At 41.4% G+C, this 14,100-nt stretch overlaps 1 protein-coding gene across 13 annotated transcripts in view; it reads right to left on the bottom strand.

Annotated features, from left to right (window-relative positions):
* RAD51B (RAD51 paralog B) overlaps nt 1-14,100 on the bottom strand; it is a 441,378-nt gene that overhangs the window by 220,458 nt on the left and 206,820 nt on the right. For all 13 annotated transcript variants that reach the window (XM_065064381.1, XM_065064378.1, XM_065064377.1 and 10 more), the window contains one exon: nt 898-994. In XM_065064381.1, coding sequence (XP_064920453.1) covers nt 898-994 — 97 coding nt within the window. The remainder of the gene's footprint in view (nt 1-897; nt 995-14,100) is intronic.

The raw sequence follows: 14,100 nt of genomic DNA, 5'->3' as shown, positions 1-14,100 counted from the left end.
CAGAACCACTAGAAGGAGCAACAAGGAGAGAAAGAGGGGAAATACCCACACTACACAAAGTAGGAAGCCTACGTGTAATTATCATGCCTTTGCAGGAAAGAAGAGCACTGCTTTACCTCATACATTTGGGTCTATGCAGGAACTGAAGTCTAAATAACAAGCTTCTCTGCATCTGTCCCTGATTGGGGGTACTCTGACTATTCTTTGCAAGTGAGAAAAGCTGAAATTATTATATTACTTTTCAAACCTTGATTCAGAATTATCTTAACTTCTTCGCACAGTAAGTCCTCACTATTACCCCAAAAATGTGTGCTTGTCTCTAATTCTGTGCAGAAGAGAAATGAAGATGTAAAGAAGTATAAGGCGTCACACAAAACTTCATATTACATTCACACAATATTGAGAGCTGCAGGCTGAAGCGCTGTACTTGAAAACCAGACAAGTATCATGCAAGGGACAGGACTGAGTATTTCCTCTCCTTATTTGTGATTGGCTATTTCTCCATGGAATTACTGATTATCATTACAGAAGATCAAATCTGCAGCCTAGCCTGGGTACTAACTCTAGCAGTAGCTTCAGAAGACTGAGAAAATAACGCTCTAAATGCATGTGAATGAAAGTACAATACTGAGGAACACGTCATAGATCTAATGTGGCTCAAAAATTCATTCCCAGCCCTCAGAAAGCATCGGATCCTTTTAGTTAATACACTTAGTTTCTTTTTATTTATAAATGGATTTTCAGAGAAAACAAAGAATAATTTTCTTCCCAGACTGTTTTATGCTAGACTTGATAACTCGACTTTCACAGACCCTTGTATATCAACAGCAGACTGCAAGTTACAATGTGGATTTGTGTCAGTGTAGAGTTTCATTTCTGATAGAAGGGATCTCTTACCTTCAGACAGGGACAAATCATCAGCTGGAGACACCAGGTCTGCCTGGATCGCAGGGCTATTGCTCAGCGATGTGGTAATCTGATTCGTCAAGATAACCTGCAAACAGACAGGGAGAGGGGGGAGGGAAATGAATTTTTGTAGCTACTGGAAGGCAGAGAGCGGCCCAGGAGAAGACTGGAATCCTCCAGGCACAGCACCCAGGCAGCCCGCTAATCTGACCTTCAGTAAATTCAACACTCAGAAAATCTTGAACTACCTGCAGAAACTGAGAGAATTGCAAGAAGTGCAGGAAAGGGGATATTGTTAAAAAGATTAAAAAACTAAACAGCAGCATGTTGATCCATACAGCCACCTAAAATGCAATTACTGCTCTGAAGACCTTCACCCTTCAAGGAACAACCTGATGCATCATTTTCTTCATAGGCAAATAGGAAATCTATTCTCCTAGTAGTTTCCACACAACTTACACATTTCATTCCTTTGGCTGAAACACTGCCATGGAGAAAGATGCTGTTCCCCACTGATTTGAAATACAAGAGTACTAAATTGCACAGGGCTATCTCGACACAAGAGGATTTTTGAGTACTTTTCAGGATTGCAAGATTCTGGTAAACAACAGACTGTATTACTCAGTGCTCTCCTCTGACAGCATGAGCAATGGTCTTGCTTGCAGGAGATGAACAGTTTCTTGCACCTTTGAACATGTACTTTTTTCTAGCAACAGAAAGCATTAAGGCAAACACTGTGAACACCACAGAGAAAAGAGCATAGGTATAAACACAATTATCTCCTAATGCTTTGGATCCCTAAGCAGCTGTGGTTTCCACAATTACAATTGGTCTCCACTTCATAGACTAACAAAACTTCAGAAATTACTTTTTTTTTTTTTTAAGAATGAAAATGATTGTTCTATTTGCACTGAGAACAGGCTCTACTCCAAACAAACTCTCTTTGAAATTAGTGGCCTGTCTTCAGCTCTATTTGACGCAGGAGGGAGAAAGGAATCCTACGCTGTACTCCTCTGTGGATGCGGTTTCATGATGCTACTGGAATAAATTAACAGCTTGCTATTGCTAAAAAGAAGAGGAATTTCTCTGCTCTTTCCTCCAGTGCTCCTCCCTCCCTCTGATCATGGCTTCCTCCTGCTTTCTAACACTTTCAGCAGTACGATATGACACACTCTCCATTTTCTTTTTCTATTTCAAGATCCCACAGAAGCTGTATCAGATCACAGAGTCACAACCGCAGTGGCGGCGCTGCGGGGCATTGCGTCTTCTCCAGGCAGCATGACGTGACCTACCAATAATGTGATGGAGCCCGCGACCTTTACCAAGACCACAGTTCTTCCTCCCTGCTGGCGTCAGCCACCCAGCTCTGTGCTTGTAAACAGGCACGGTGGTGCCTGAGAGCTTTACGGACTACATCAACAGGACTAACTGAAAAGCTTGTAAGTCAGATCTTCATCATCTACTCAAGAGGAATTCAAGACCTTCAGAGTCCCATAGTTAAGCCCCTCATGCTCTTCTGCTACTGACTGCAAGGCTGCCATCATCCTGCCCAGTTGAACCAAAGGCTGCACCGTTTGGGACTGGGCATTTATGAAAACAGATGCGGAAGATACCAGCCTTGTTTGGTCTTACACCTAGGCTAAGGTTCTTAAGGTACAACTTGCAAGACTGCCAGCTGCAAACACACAAGAAAGGCATCACACCCCTCTGCTGTTCTCCCCAGAGCTGCAGGGTGCACCTCTGAGCACCCAAAAGCAGCCAGGCAAGGGCCTGGCATGCACAACCCCTTGCAGCCACTGCTGGATGTTCCGTTCATCAGATTACAAGGCAAGATTCAATATAATAACAAAAAAGAAAAATGTAACTTTTTCCTTTCTCTTTGTCACTGTATTGCCCTTATCCTCCATTTTAGTGAGCAAGTTCATCCTTGTGACAGGGTGAACATCAAAACTGGTTCAAGGCAAAGGAAAGGAGTGGGCAGCCGGGAGTGAGAAGGGGTGTGGAGGGATGTGAGACCTTTCCTTCTTATCACCGTTTTCACTTCGTTTTCACTGTGTTACAAACCCCACAGCCTCACTTGTCCATTGAGGCTCTTCTAGCAACAAGGCACAAGACATACCACCAGTGTGGCCCAAAACTGAAGCTTTTCCTTGATCTCGTTCTAGAAAATGTCCTGAAACAGCACACGCTAACTTTTACACACGTGCACGTACTGGTGGTGTATGGAGTTTTCATTGGCCCACTTTTGCAATGATCACATTATTCACAAGTGTTAAACACTTTGTAAGCAATGCAGTCATCCCAGACTTGTGCCAAGATAATCTCTGTACTGTGCCATCACGTCTTTTATTATTTATACACCACATTTTAAAGAAAAGCTACTGTACTTAAGGATCTTTTTCAAAAGGCCTAAGCACGCCATATTTCATATTGCTCTCCTTCAAAGGAAACTAACTTGAAATGCTTCAAAAATCAAAAGAAAAATGGACAACAAACAAGTATAATGCAATTGCATTTTTTTTAAACTTTCAGCCTCTTCAACCTCCTCTTTGGCCAGGAACTCCACAGCACTGATCACTGTGGAACTGTAATTCTTCTTCACTTTTTATGTTTAACTCAAGCTATGCCTCTGAACTTCGATTTCAAGTTCTGATGTGTCCTTCAGTAACTATTCAATACTAACAATAGCCCATACACCTTGTTATACTGTTTAAAAACTTAGTTTAAAAATGCAGAGTCCAACCCAAGTAAATGTTCCTCTCTGGCTTGCTCTGAGGATGGGAATTAATTGTATTCTTAGTTCCATGACTTCACTGATAGTTAAACATTTGCTTAACTACATGTTTAAATACTATCTTGAATAAGCATACTTCCTCTGAGATGAAACCATATGCATGTACAGAATGCTTATTTTGGAATTAACTGAAAAATTATTCCTCACTTCTGCAAGCCTGCAGATCCAACACAGAGATTCAGTTCTCCCATAAGTAGAAGCCAAGAGGCTGTTAGCTAAAGCACTAAATTACTAAATTAGACATCAAATTCCCTGTCACACTTCTGCAGCTTAGCTTACTGCAAAACTCTTCCATTGGCCATAGGTACTCCTATTATCAAACAATCAAAACTCATCTTTGTGCACCCACAATACAGTTTGAGCCTCACTCTGAGGTGTGCTGAGCGCTCCAGACTCTCACTGGCTCAAACAAGCTGCGGGTTGCTAACGAGAAGAAAAAAGCTGGCCCTTACTGAGCTCCAGTTCTGAAGCAAAAAGACGTTCAGAGAATTCCTCTGAATGCATACATCTTCAAAACTTGAAGCACATTTCCATTACTGAATGGAAAGTGTTAAAATGTCTTTTATTTTTCCCAGAGTAAATCTTTGGTTACAAATACCTTGGCAGTGAATAGTGCCATTCAAACAAGACCAAATGATTTCACAGTCCCGCAGCCTACAGACATTCAACTTGAAGTCCTGAACGTTGATATCATTCAATTTCAGTGTCACATCTATAGAATGTATTAACTTCTCCCCAAAGTCTCCTTCAGCAACCTGAAAAACGTGCTCATGCTCCATTCTGCTCTCCTTTTAAATGGTCACCATATTCAGAGTTGCAAATAGGTGTCTGAGGGAACAGTTAAGCCTGAGTGTGATCTGGAGAGAAGACACAGGAACACAAAGGAGGCGCAGAGTGAAACAGCTGTGTGACTTTCTGATGAGCAATCACATTTGTGCATGGACAGAACCAGCTGAGCCTCACACACTGATTCATACATGTGTGCACAGAAAATAATGCTAGTTCTGATCTTAATCATCCCATATGGGGTGATTAAATCACCAACTGTATGAAGAAGGTTAGAGTATCTCCCTTTGGTCTGGTGGGTGTCACGCTTGAGGGAAACCACTTCTCACTGCTAAACAACACCTGGGTACAGGCTGGGGTCACAAGTCCGAGCAGACTTATTAGCAAGAGTGCCTTGCACTGAAGTACCAATAGCATTTCCTCAGGTTTTCTATGGAGATTTGCCACTAAAGTACTGATTAGATTTACCTTGTTTAGTACAAGAGACCTGCCAAGTCCTTAGTCCAAGTAGGGAAGAAAAAGTTGCCTCTGTTGCGGGTCCTTCTGTCAGATACTGGACATCATTTCCAGTCAAGCATAGCTTCCACGTAAAAGGTTCAGTGCCAATCATGAGTTTATCTTCCAGCAGAACACTCAACAGTGAGAATGTTGCTACATGATATTTTAATGTTATCATATTAAAATACATGGTATTTTAAACCACATGGTATTTTATAAAATACCGAGTATTTTAAGAGAAGCTCCTATTTCCACCATCAACTAATGGAACAAAATATTTTTGTTACCAGAGGTACTTTCATTACCTCTAAAGCACTTAGAGTCACAAAAAACATGACACCTCTTCACACACAACTGTGTCCTGACATGCTCAACAGGTAAGCAGGTTGTGTTATTGCTTTCTGTTTCTACGTTGTGATGAGTGAAGAGCGTAGGGCTTCTTCAGCCACTGACTGTGCATGAATGGAAAACATCCTCCACTGCTAACAGAAGAGAAAAAGAGATTAAATGGTCAGCTAGACAGCTCAGTAACACTGGAAACTTGCTCCATGCAGTCTCCTATGGAGTTCAACGAACGACTGCCTTTAATCTTTCAGCCTGTTCACTTGTAACTGGTTAAGCCAGCTATTTAACAAGAGAAAATTTACAGTCCTCAGCCTTCCAGTTCCATCAGACTTACAAACACTGTAGAAATTCACTCAGATTCAAATTTCAAAATCATTTCTGGGAAAACGTCTACTACTTAAAATACCACACAATCGACTGACCACACAATTTCCCAATCATACGAAGACTTTTACTTCAGCATAGCAACCTTAGATTGTAAAATAACCCCTTCTAATCATTAGAAGTGTTACAACAACAAGGAGAATCCTTTTCCTTACAGTTAGAAAACCTGGACATAAACACAAGAAGACAACAGGAACACATTTTCAAGTTCCTAATTTTAGACACATTAAGAAAAATGCCTATGCTTCTGATCAATTCCCCAATTTGCATAGGTGCTGACACCTGAAAAAATAGAAACAAGAAATTCTCAAGTAAAACAGTGTTCATGTTCTAGATAGGTCATTGCTACTTCTAAAATTAAGCCCAAAGTCAACACCGCTGTTTATACTCTCTGGAAGTCTTCACATGTTTTTGTGAAAATAGAATCTCCTTCTATTCATGTGACTTCAGCAGATGCCAGTTTTCTGGAAGCACATTAGAAAAGCAAAAATACTTATTTAAAGTGCCTGAACTCCCAACACCCTCATTTGTTGGGAACAGCACAGTTCCTGCATGTGCGGAAAGCCCCTGCAGGTCCTGGGAGAGAGTTGGCCTAAGAACTGAAATATAACTGCTTTACACAGAAGAATAAGCAAACTATTTTTGTTTGGTTATTTATACAGTACAATTTTTCAAGTACTCCTCCTCCCCTTCCTAGGACCACACTGAAACTACTAAATCTGACTTTGTCATCCTTGTAAATCCAGTTGAGTAAATAAGTCATAAGTAAACTTGTGGTCTCAGCCTCCTTGTTAGTTTATTGCAAAATTAAAGGGAGCTCAGCACAGAACTATCAATCAGTAACCAGCAAAGGTATAAAGTCTTCTGGAATGTACCAAGTGGCAAAAAAAAACCCCACTCTCATGAAATGGCTGTTTGTCAAAAGATCGGAGCAGAATTCTGCATGTCACATGCAACACTATTTCGGAAAACTCTCATTAAAGGCTTCCTATTGAGCTGGGAGAGCAAGCACAAGGACACTCGCAATAATTCCAAATTACTCTACTCTTATTATTCCATGTATTTTGTGGCTTCCACTGCACTCAAGCAATGTCGCTAGAGAGCATCGAGTGTGAGTGACAGTTCGAGGGGCTGGGATGTTGACTCAGCACGCCAGAGAAGAATGAAAAGAAGCTTTACTGATCCCCAGCAATTCTTCATGCCAGTCCCTAGGAAGGCACCTCTCCCTTTCCCTGAAGGACAGAGCTTTAAATGAGGCATTCAAGCGGTCAGTAATGGGTGGAAACAATGGCAACTATTGTCGAGGCACCAGCAAAGGGAAAGTGCACCGAGCGATGCCACAGCACCAGATGGGCAGGCAGCACGCCTGGAAACAGAAAAAGGGAACAGTGAGAGAACTGGGGTGAAGGAGCAACCTTCAAACAGCTGTGAGAACTGCAGCTTGCTTCCTGGGAACCTGCTACGGCTCCTCGAGACTGGCAACGGTCTGCTCAAGGAAGAACCCTAAATTACCACAGGCTGCCACTGTAACAGAGTATTTGTGATCTTTATTCGACCTAGGCTATGCACTGAATTAGGTTTTTCTTCAGCTCCTCTTTCTTCAGGGAGATTTTCTTCAGCATCAGTTGCCATTTGCCACAAAACTGTCAAAAGTTGTCACTGACCTCAGCAGGACTTATATCTAATATTCACAAGCTAGAAAACTTTCTTAAAACTGAGCATTTTCAGTGAAATCAGAGAGTTACAGACAGTAAAAGGAGAAGTCTGAACTGCAATTATGAGAGCTCCTAAACAAAATAAGAATTTTAAAGAGAGAATTTCAAGTGCCCACAGCTACCGGGCAGTTGCTGGCTCCTGCAGTGACGCTGCGCGGGGTCTGGCACCGCAGCAGAGCCGATTCCTCCAGTGAAAAGCCGCCGCACAGTCGAGACAGTTCTGGGCTCCAGGACCAAACCAAACATATTTATATCACAACTATTACTATGATAGGAGATTGAATATATGCACATATCTTCATTCTTAGAAAATGTAAAGTATTTTGGCTCATACAAACCAAATACAGAAGAGAAAACCCAACAGTTTATCATCTCAGTTCCAAGCAAAGCACCACCCCAACCCAGCACTTGTCCCATATCCATAAGCTGAGCGGCCACCAGCCCCAGTATCTCAGCTTTCTGTGGGGAAGAGTGAAAATAACATCAAGTAATCTACAGAGTCTAGCCATCACAAGCAAAAAGCCTTATAATAAATGAAATTCCCACGTTCTAAGCCAAACACAACTTCTGGTGTTTAATCAAGGCCTAACGAACAAAGATACACAAATATGATTTTATATAAGGTACTGAATTGGTTGTAGATAACAAAGAAAGCACAAAGCTCCTTCACTGCAGGCATAAGCAATAGGCAAGTGCCCACATTTAATAACTGTTGCTAATCCAAATCAGTAGAAAGAAGTACCCATTACAGCCATCTTGTTGACAAACAACGGAGGTTTAGGCCGTAATGCTGATGCCCGTGTTGGAGGGACGTAGGTGGCGGCTTTCACACCACGGCACAGCAGCTGCCCTGGAGGCGAAGGAGAGGCCTCTGTGCCAAGAGCTGCTGGAGTTCACATCTTAACCAATGTCACCAGAATCTGGCATAATTCCTTGAATAACAGATATATACATACAAACCACTGGAAACCTATTGAGAAACACTTCCTAATCCCATAAGCAATCTAGCAACAAGTGTTGGCTTTGCCTCAGAGGAATTTCATCTGTACCTCTTTTCAGATGTACCTATTTTCATCACATCCAGGAAAACAAAAAGGGGGCAATTAAACAGTCTAGCAGCACAGAAACAAGAAAGTAATGATTCTTTGGAAAGCTCTCAAGCACCTTTTAGAAGATTAGAGACCTGTTGCTTAGGACACATTGCTGCTAGCTGCAACCCTATTAGAGCTCCTAGGACAGGAATTCCAGCTCTTGCTTTGCTGAAGTATCTCTGCCCAAGCTTCTCCTCTTTCCTCCCTCAGGGGGGCAATTCATAGCAGCAGAGGTCATTTTATAGTCACTGGATTTCACCAGGTATAAATAGGAGTTGGAAGAAACCAAGAAATCTTTCAGAGACGGGCCACTGTATTTACATCCAATTTATTCTGCTTTGCATAGGAAAAGTACAAAGTTATGCAATTCTATTCCATAAGCCTTCTGGAAAAGCAAAGCGCCTATTCACATCTCTGCCAACTGCTTAAAAATAATCACAATAAATTAATAAAACTTCCACCAGCAGAAAAAAAAGAAACAAAACAGAAGTGTGCTGTTCTCAGGCAGCTACACGTCTTCAAGCTGAAATAGCTACCACCCAGCAACAGCCTGAGGTCTTTAGCCTTTCCTCCTCTGCGAACAAGGAATGCAGCCAACACAAACGTAACCTTCACAATGCACGCCGCAGCAGCCCCGTGCTGTGCTGCTCGGTGAGAAAGGTCTGTGTGCCTGGGGGGCTGTCCTGTCCAGCAGCCTGCACCCACCTGTCTGCAGAGCCTGGCCTAAGACAGCCCTGAGGGGCTGCCACCCGCCTTCAGACCCTGCCCGTCGCCCAGAGCCCCCAGCTCAGTTCCAGCAGACCTTCCCTCTCCTCCACCCTCCCCTCCAGCCTCTGCGTAATGACGGTTCCCTGAATTGAGCTTACTCCTGTGTGCAGAAGTAGTAGTAAGAGACTAGTCTGATCCAGGCTGCACCAACACAGGGTACCTCACTGGCCATCACGGCAATCCACAGGCATCTTTCATAGCCAAGACCTGCTGCACTCTCAAAGGAGCAAACTCCACCGCTTAAATCGGAGCTTTCTGATGAACACCAAACTGTCTTGTGAAAGAATAAACAAAATAAAACAATGAATTCACAGTTCGCTCAAAGGTAATGCACTGTTCTCAGCAGCAGGGCTTTTGGTTGCTTTAATTTGTTTGGTTTTGAAGGACAGGGAAGAAACTGGGTTGTCTGGAACATGAGCAAAGTAGTACAGAACGTCAGCTCTGCTCCAGTGTGCTCCAGGCTGGGAAGAGAGCTGAGTATGTCTCCTGCTCTTTAAAAGGACTGCAAGGAAGTCAACATTTTTCTCAATGAAAAACCTAGTTCAGTCTGTTGGCACTCACTAGCTTCCATTAGCAGATCAGAAAGCCAACTGAAGGCTCCTTCCTTTCACTCACTGAGTTCAGACCTTCTGCCATACACCTACCCTGCTTCGTCCAGCAGTTCAAATGTACCCAAACCTACACAGATTCTTTGACACTAAACCTCACTATCCTCTCACGGAAGAAGTGTATTGTTGCTCCTATTGCAGAGACAGACACTCAGACACTAAGCAAATTGACTAAAGGTACCACTAATCTTTACCACCACTCCTGAACTCTGACTTCAAGAACAGAGGTCGAAGGGTTCATACTCACTTGAGGGCTCCAGGACACCTCAGGACAATCTAATATCTGTGCAGCAAATTACATATTTATAATTCTTTCTATATTCGGGGTTTATTTTATTTAGTTTTTCTACACCTGTCTACATTTAGATTTTTTTTTCCTAACAACTAAATAGGACTATGAACTAAACTAATGAAATACTCCTAACAAAAGCCTGTTTGGGGCTCATGGCCTATTTCAAGTTGATCATTGGTGTACCAGCACTTCTATTTGATTTTGATGTTTTGACAAGCCCATCAGAAAGACTGTGTATAGTAACATCCACAGCAGATCTGGAGAGGTATAGCATATATAAAGCACAACTCAATCTCAGTGTCATTAATTCCATCAGTTCCTCAGATTCTTTTCAATTAATTCCCTCAGTCCTTCAAGGCAGCAGGTCACAGGAGACTCACTGGGTCTTGGACGCAAACTGGAACAGCTCAACAGGCTACAGTAATTTACAGCTTTGCTGAATGGTTTTTAAAACTCTCTCTCTAGCTCCACTTTACCCCACATAGTGACCCTATGCCAACATTTTTAGAGGGAGGACAGTGTTAGTTCAGCTCCTCGCTGCCTTGTGAAAGCAGCAGAAAGCAGTTTTAGGATGTGTTAGAAATCCCATCAGTGTTTTGCTGTTTCCCTTTCTGTTCCCTGCCCCTTGCACATTCATTTAACCTTTACGGGTGGGTAACTACTGACACCACCACCAGACAGCATTGCATGGCTCACGTTGTTTTATACTCAATGTATTCAATCCTCATCACAGAAGCGGAGCAAATCTTCTCCAGCCCACAGTGACGTTAGAGATCACGACATGCTTCACACAATGCTTGTTAAAGAAGTTTGCTTTTCAAGCTGTGTTATAATGGCTGCTGCCTTTCACTGAACACATTTCAGACATGGATGGGATTTTTATACTTACATATAAAAGCTTTTCTTAGATAATCATGTAGCTTTATTTCAGTGTATGTAACAGTCAGTAAATTTTAAGTACAGGGTAACGGGGAATTAGGCTATACACCTCGAACCCCCAGTTAGCCCAAGGCAATTTAACAGGACTGTAGAGTATTAGGATAGCAACTGATACTGCACAGAAGCCTGACAATCAAACCAATATGCCAGTAATTTTTACAAAATGAGGAGAAGGCTATTAAGAAAGCGGGCACAAACCAGGCACTGACAGCATTATTTAGTGCAACTAAGGCCCATTTAGCAAACACCATGCCCCTGGTGATTTCCAAGTGTTCCCACGAACAAAATTCAGTTTTAATTCACTATAGCTGCAATAGCTTTAAAAAAAAAAAAAAAAAAGAAGTAGAAATCATCCAGAAAACAAAACATCCAGCTGCTGAAACAAACAGCCTCTCCAATCACCATCAGTTCCACTTCCCTGTGACCCAGAGCTGAGAAATGTATTAATGTGAAAGAACAAGTGCGAATGAACAGCTGTGAATCATATGTACTACAAGCTGTAGGTATATATTAACATTACATTTTAGACATTTTCGTATACTGAATGGAATTTGCACCCTTTTCAGCCTAATATGCAATTTAACCAGTAATCTATTTCTGCCAGAAATATTTACAATATTCCAAAACCATCAGTAGCTTCAGCCTCTCTTAAAATGCAACAAACACAGAAAATAAACCAGGTGCAGCTAAGCACACCAGTCTGAATGCTGAGTAGTATTTTTCTGCTGTACCAGTGACTGTTTTAAGAGTCAACATCTTTTAGTCTGATCAGATAGAGAATGGAAGTTTTACCATCTAGCTCTTGAGATTTGGAATATATCAACATACCTCTAACACAGTGTGATATTTTTATGCAAAGGAAATTTCTTGGGTTTATTTCGTGTCTTCTAAACCTGCAAAGTTAGATGGTAAGAACTTAGAACTTTAACATCCTTCCACTTATAATGTTCAACACAATTTTAATAAACTATATTCTGAAGCATTTTTTCCTAAATAAAAAAAAGCAGCCTATACAAAATGCACAATGGTGCATTGTGTTATGAAATTTTTATTAGCACTTTTTGAAAACCGCTATAGCATTTTAGGGAGGCTTGCTACTCAGTAGTTAGATTATCCTAAGTGCTTCTTACACAAAGGCACATTAAAAAAAAATTGTCTACAAGTTACAGATAAATAGTCCATAATAAAAAAAAATACATGTGTGTGCATGATTGTTTTCCAAACATGTCTGATGTGATATTACCCAGAAGAAAAAGGAGGGGAGGAGACACAAATCAGCCAAGTTTCTTCTCTTCAATATTTAAGGGGAAAAAAATAAATAACCTCGTGGCTCAAGGTATTCTGGAATTTCAGTGGCATTGTCTTGGCCTCTCTATCCTACTTCTTCCAAATCCTTTCACTAGGAAATATAGTCAGTATTTCCCCAATAAAATTGGCATTTATGTCACATTTTAAAATGGCAAATTTCTATTTACCTACTTAACCCGCTTAAATTGGAGTGTACTTTCCTTGGAAACATGAATCATTAGAAACCTCTTTGAAAGTTAGGACTCAAGATGGAAAATGAACTCAGAAAAATGCAAGGAGTCATTTTTGTGCTGAGACCGCAGCATGACACATCCCCCTTTGGTTTTGCCTAATACAGAAAAATAGTATTTGAGATTGTCCAAACAAAATCACGAACCCATGAAACTACACTCAAGCTAATTTCTCACCCCTTGGGATAACAACCCAGTCCTCAAGGCCACTGCTTAAATACGTGCACAAGGCAGCACTGTAGAAGCATGTTATGTCTTTTATGTCGCAGGGAGGATCAGTCCTGCGGGTTTGTTTTGGCAAACCTTTTCCCAACGCTAAGGCAAATCAAGCTAAGAGACTGATAACAGTGAAATTCCTGCAAAAGCAAACCAATTGAAACGCAAAGCTGTTCCTTTTATTTTTAAAATTTGGTATCAATTTGCTTGTGAAGTTGGTGATCACTGAGAATAGTTCCACTAGTTCCACTGGTAACGACATCGGGTCTACCAGCATTACTGTTTGTTCTTCGTTTATGGTATCTCAGTTTTGATGTAAATATTTGTAAAAATGAAAGGAAAAAAAATATTTATTCAGCTGTTTGGATCCACCATTACGTTTACAACTGTTACTACAACTACTGAAATGTTGAAAGTTGATGTCAGGTCAATAAAAACAGGCTGTGGCACCTTCAGTGATACTAAACTTTACGAAAACCTTGAGAATGGTACGAGATTTCAGGTATTTCACAATTAGAAAGCATCTGCTCTTAAACTTAACAGAGCTGAATAATTTTTGCATCTCATTCAAATTAACCCAAGTGTACCCAGTTGGGTCAAATCTTCTGAGATTTGCTATGCACCCTATGAACTACATATACAAGCAGCAGAGAAAAAGAGCTAATGTCTTTTGGACAACCAACTGAAATTTTGCAGCAGCACTAGATTAATTGTTCACTGCAACTAGCGATTTTTTATATCATCTCCTAGACTTGCTATTAAAAATCACAAGATCATGCATTTTCCTTGGACTCCATTTTAACTGCTTCATCCAAAGTGTTTCTCAAGAAACCACAACCGAGTCTCCACTGTGAAGTTCAGGAATAAATTGCAAAGATAGTAATGTTAGGAATGAACGTCGTTAATTTAATTCAGAGAAAAACCAAAGAAGAGCAAATTATGCTTTAGTCAAGAGAGCAGATGTGTGCAAATGGGCTTTCTGTGGCCTCACAACTGGAATAGCTTCTTCCAGTGAGGAGTGCGATGTGGGAAACCAGGCCTAGATTTGAAAAGTGTTTCTGGATAGGACTGAGGTGTATGAACAACCACCGTGGGAAATCAGGAATGAAAAAGCAAGAAGTTGACTCAGGTCAGGCTGGAAGTGCATGTTCAGATCTAGACATGGGGCAAAGGGCAGGAGCTACTGGATGCTACAGCCCAGGACTGCAGTGCTGCCAGTG

This window comes from Columba livia, chromosome 5, assembly GCF_036013475.1.
Source record: "Columba livia isolate bColLiv1 breed racing homer chromosome 5, bColLiv1.pat.W.v2, whole genome shotgun sequence".
Lineage (NCBI taxonomy): Eukaryota > Metazoa > Chordata > Aves > Columbiformes > Columbidae > Columba > Columba livia.
This window is presented reverse-complemented; position numbering and strand designations above follow the sequence as displayed.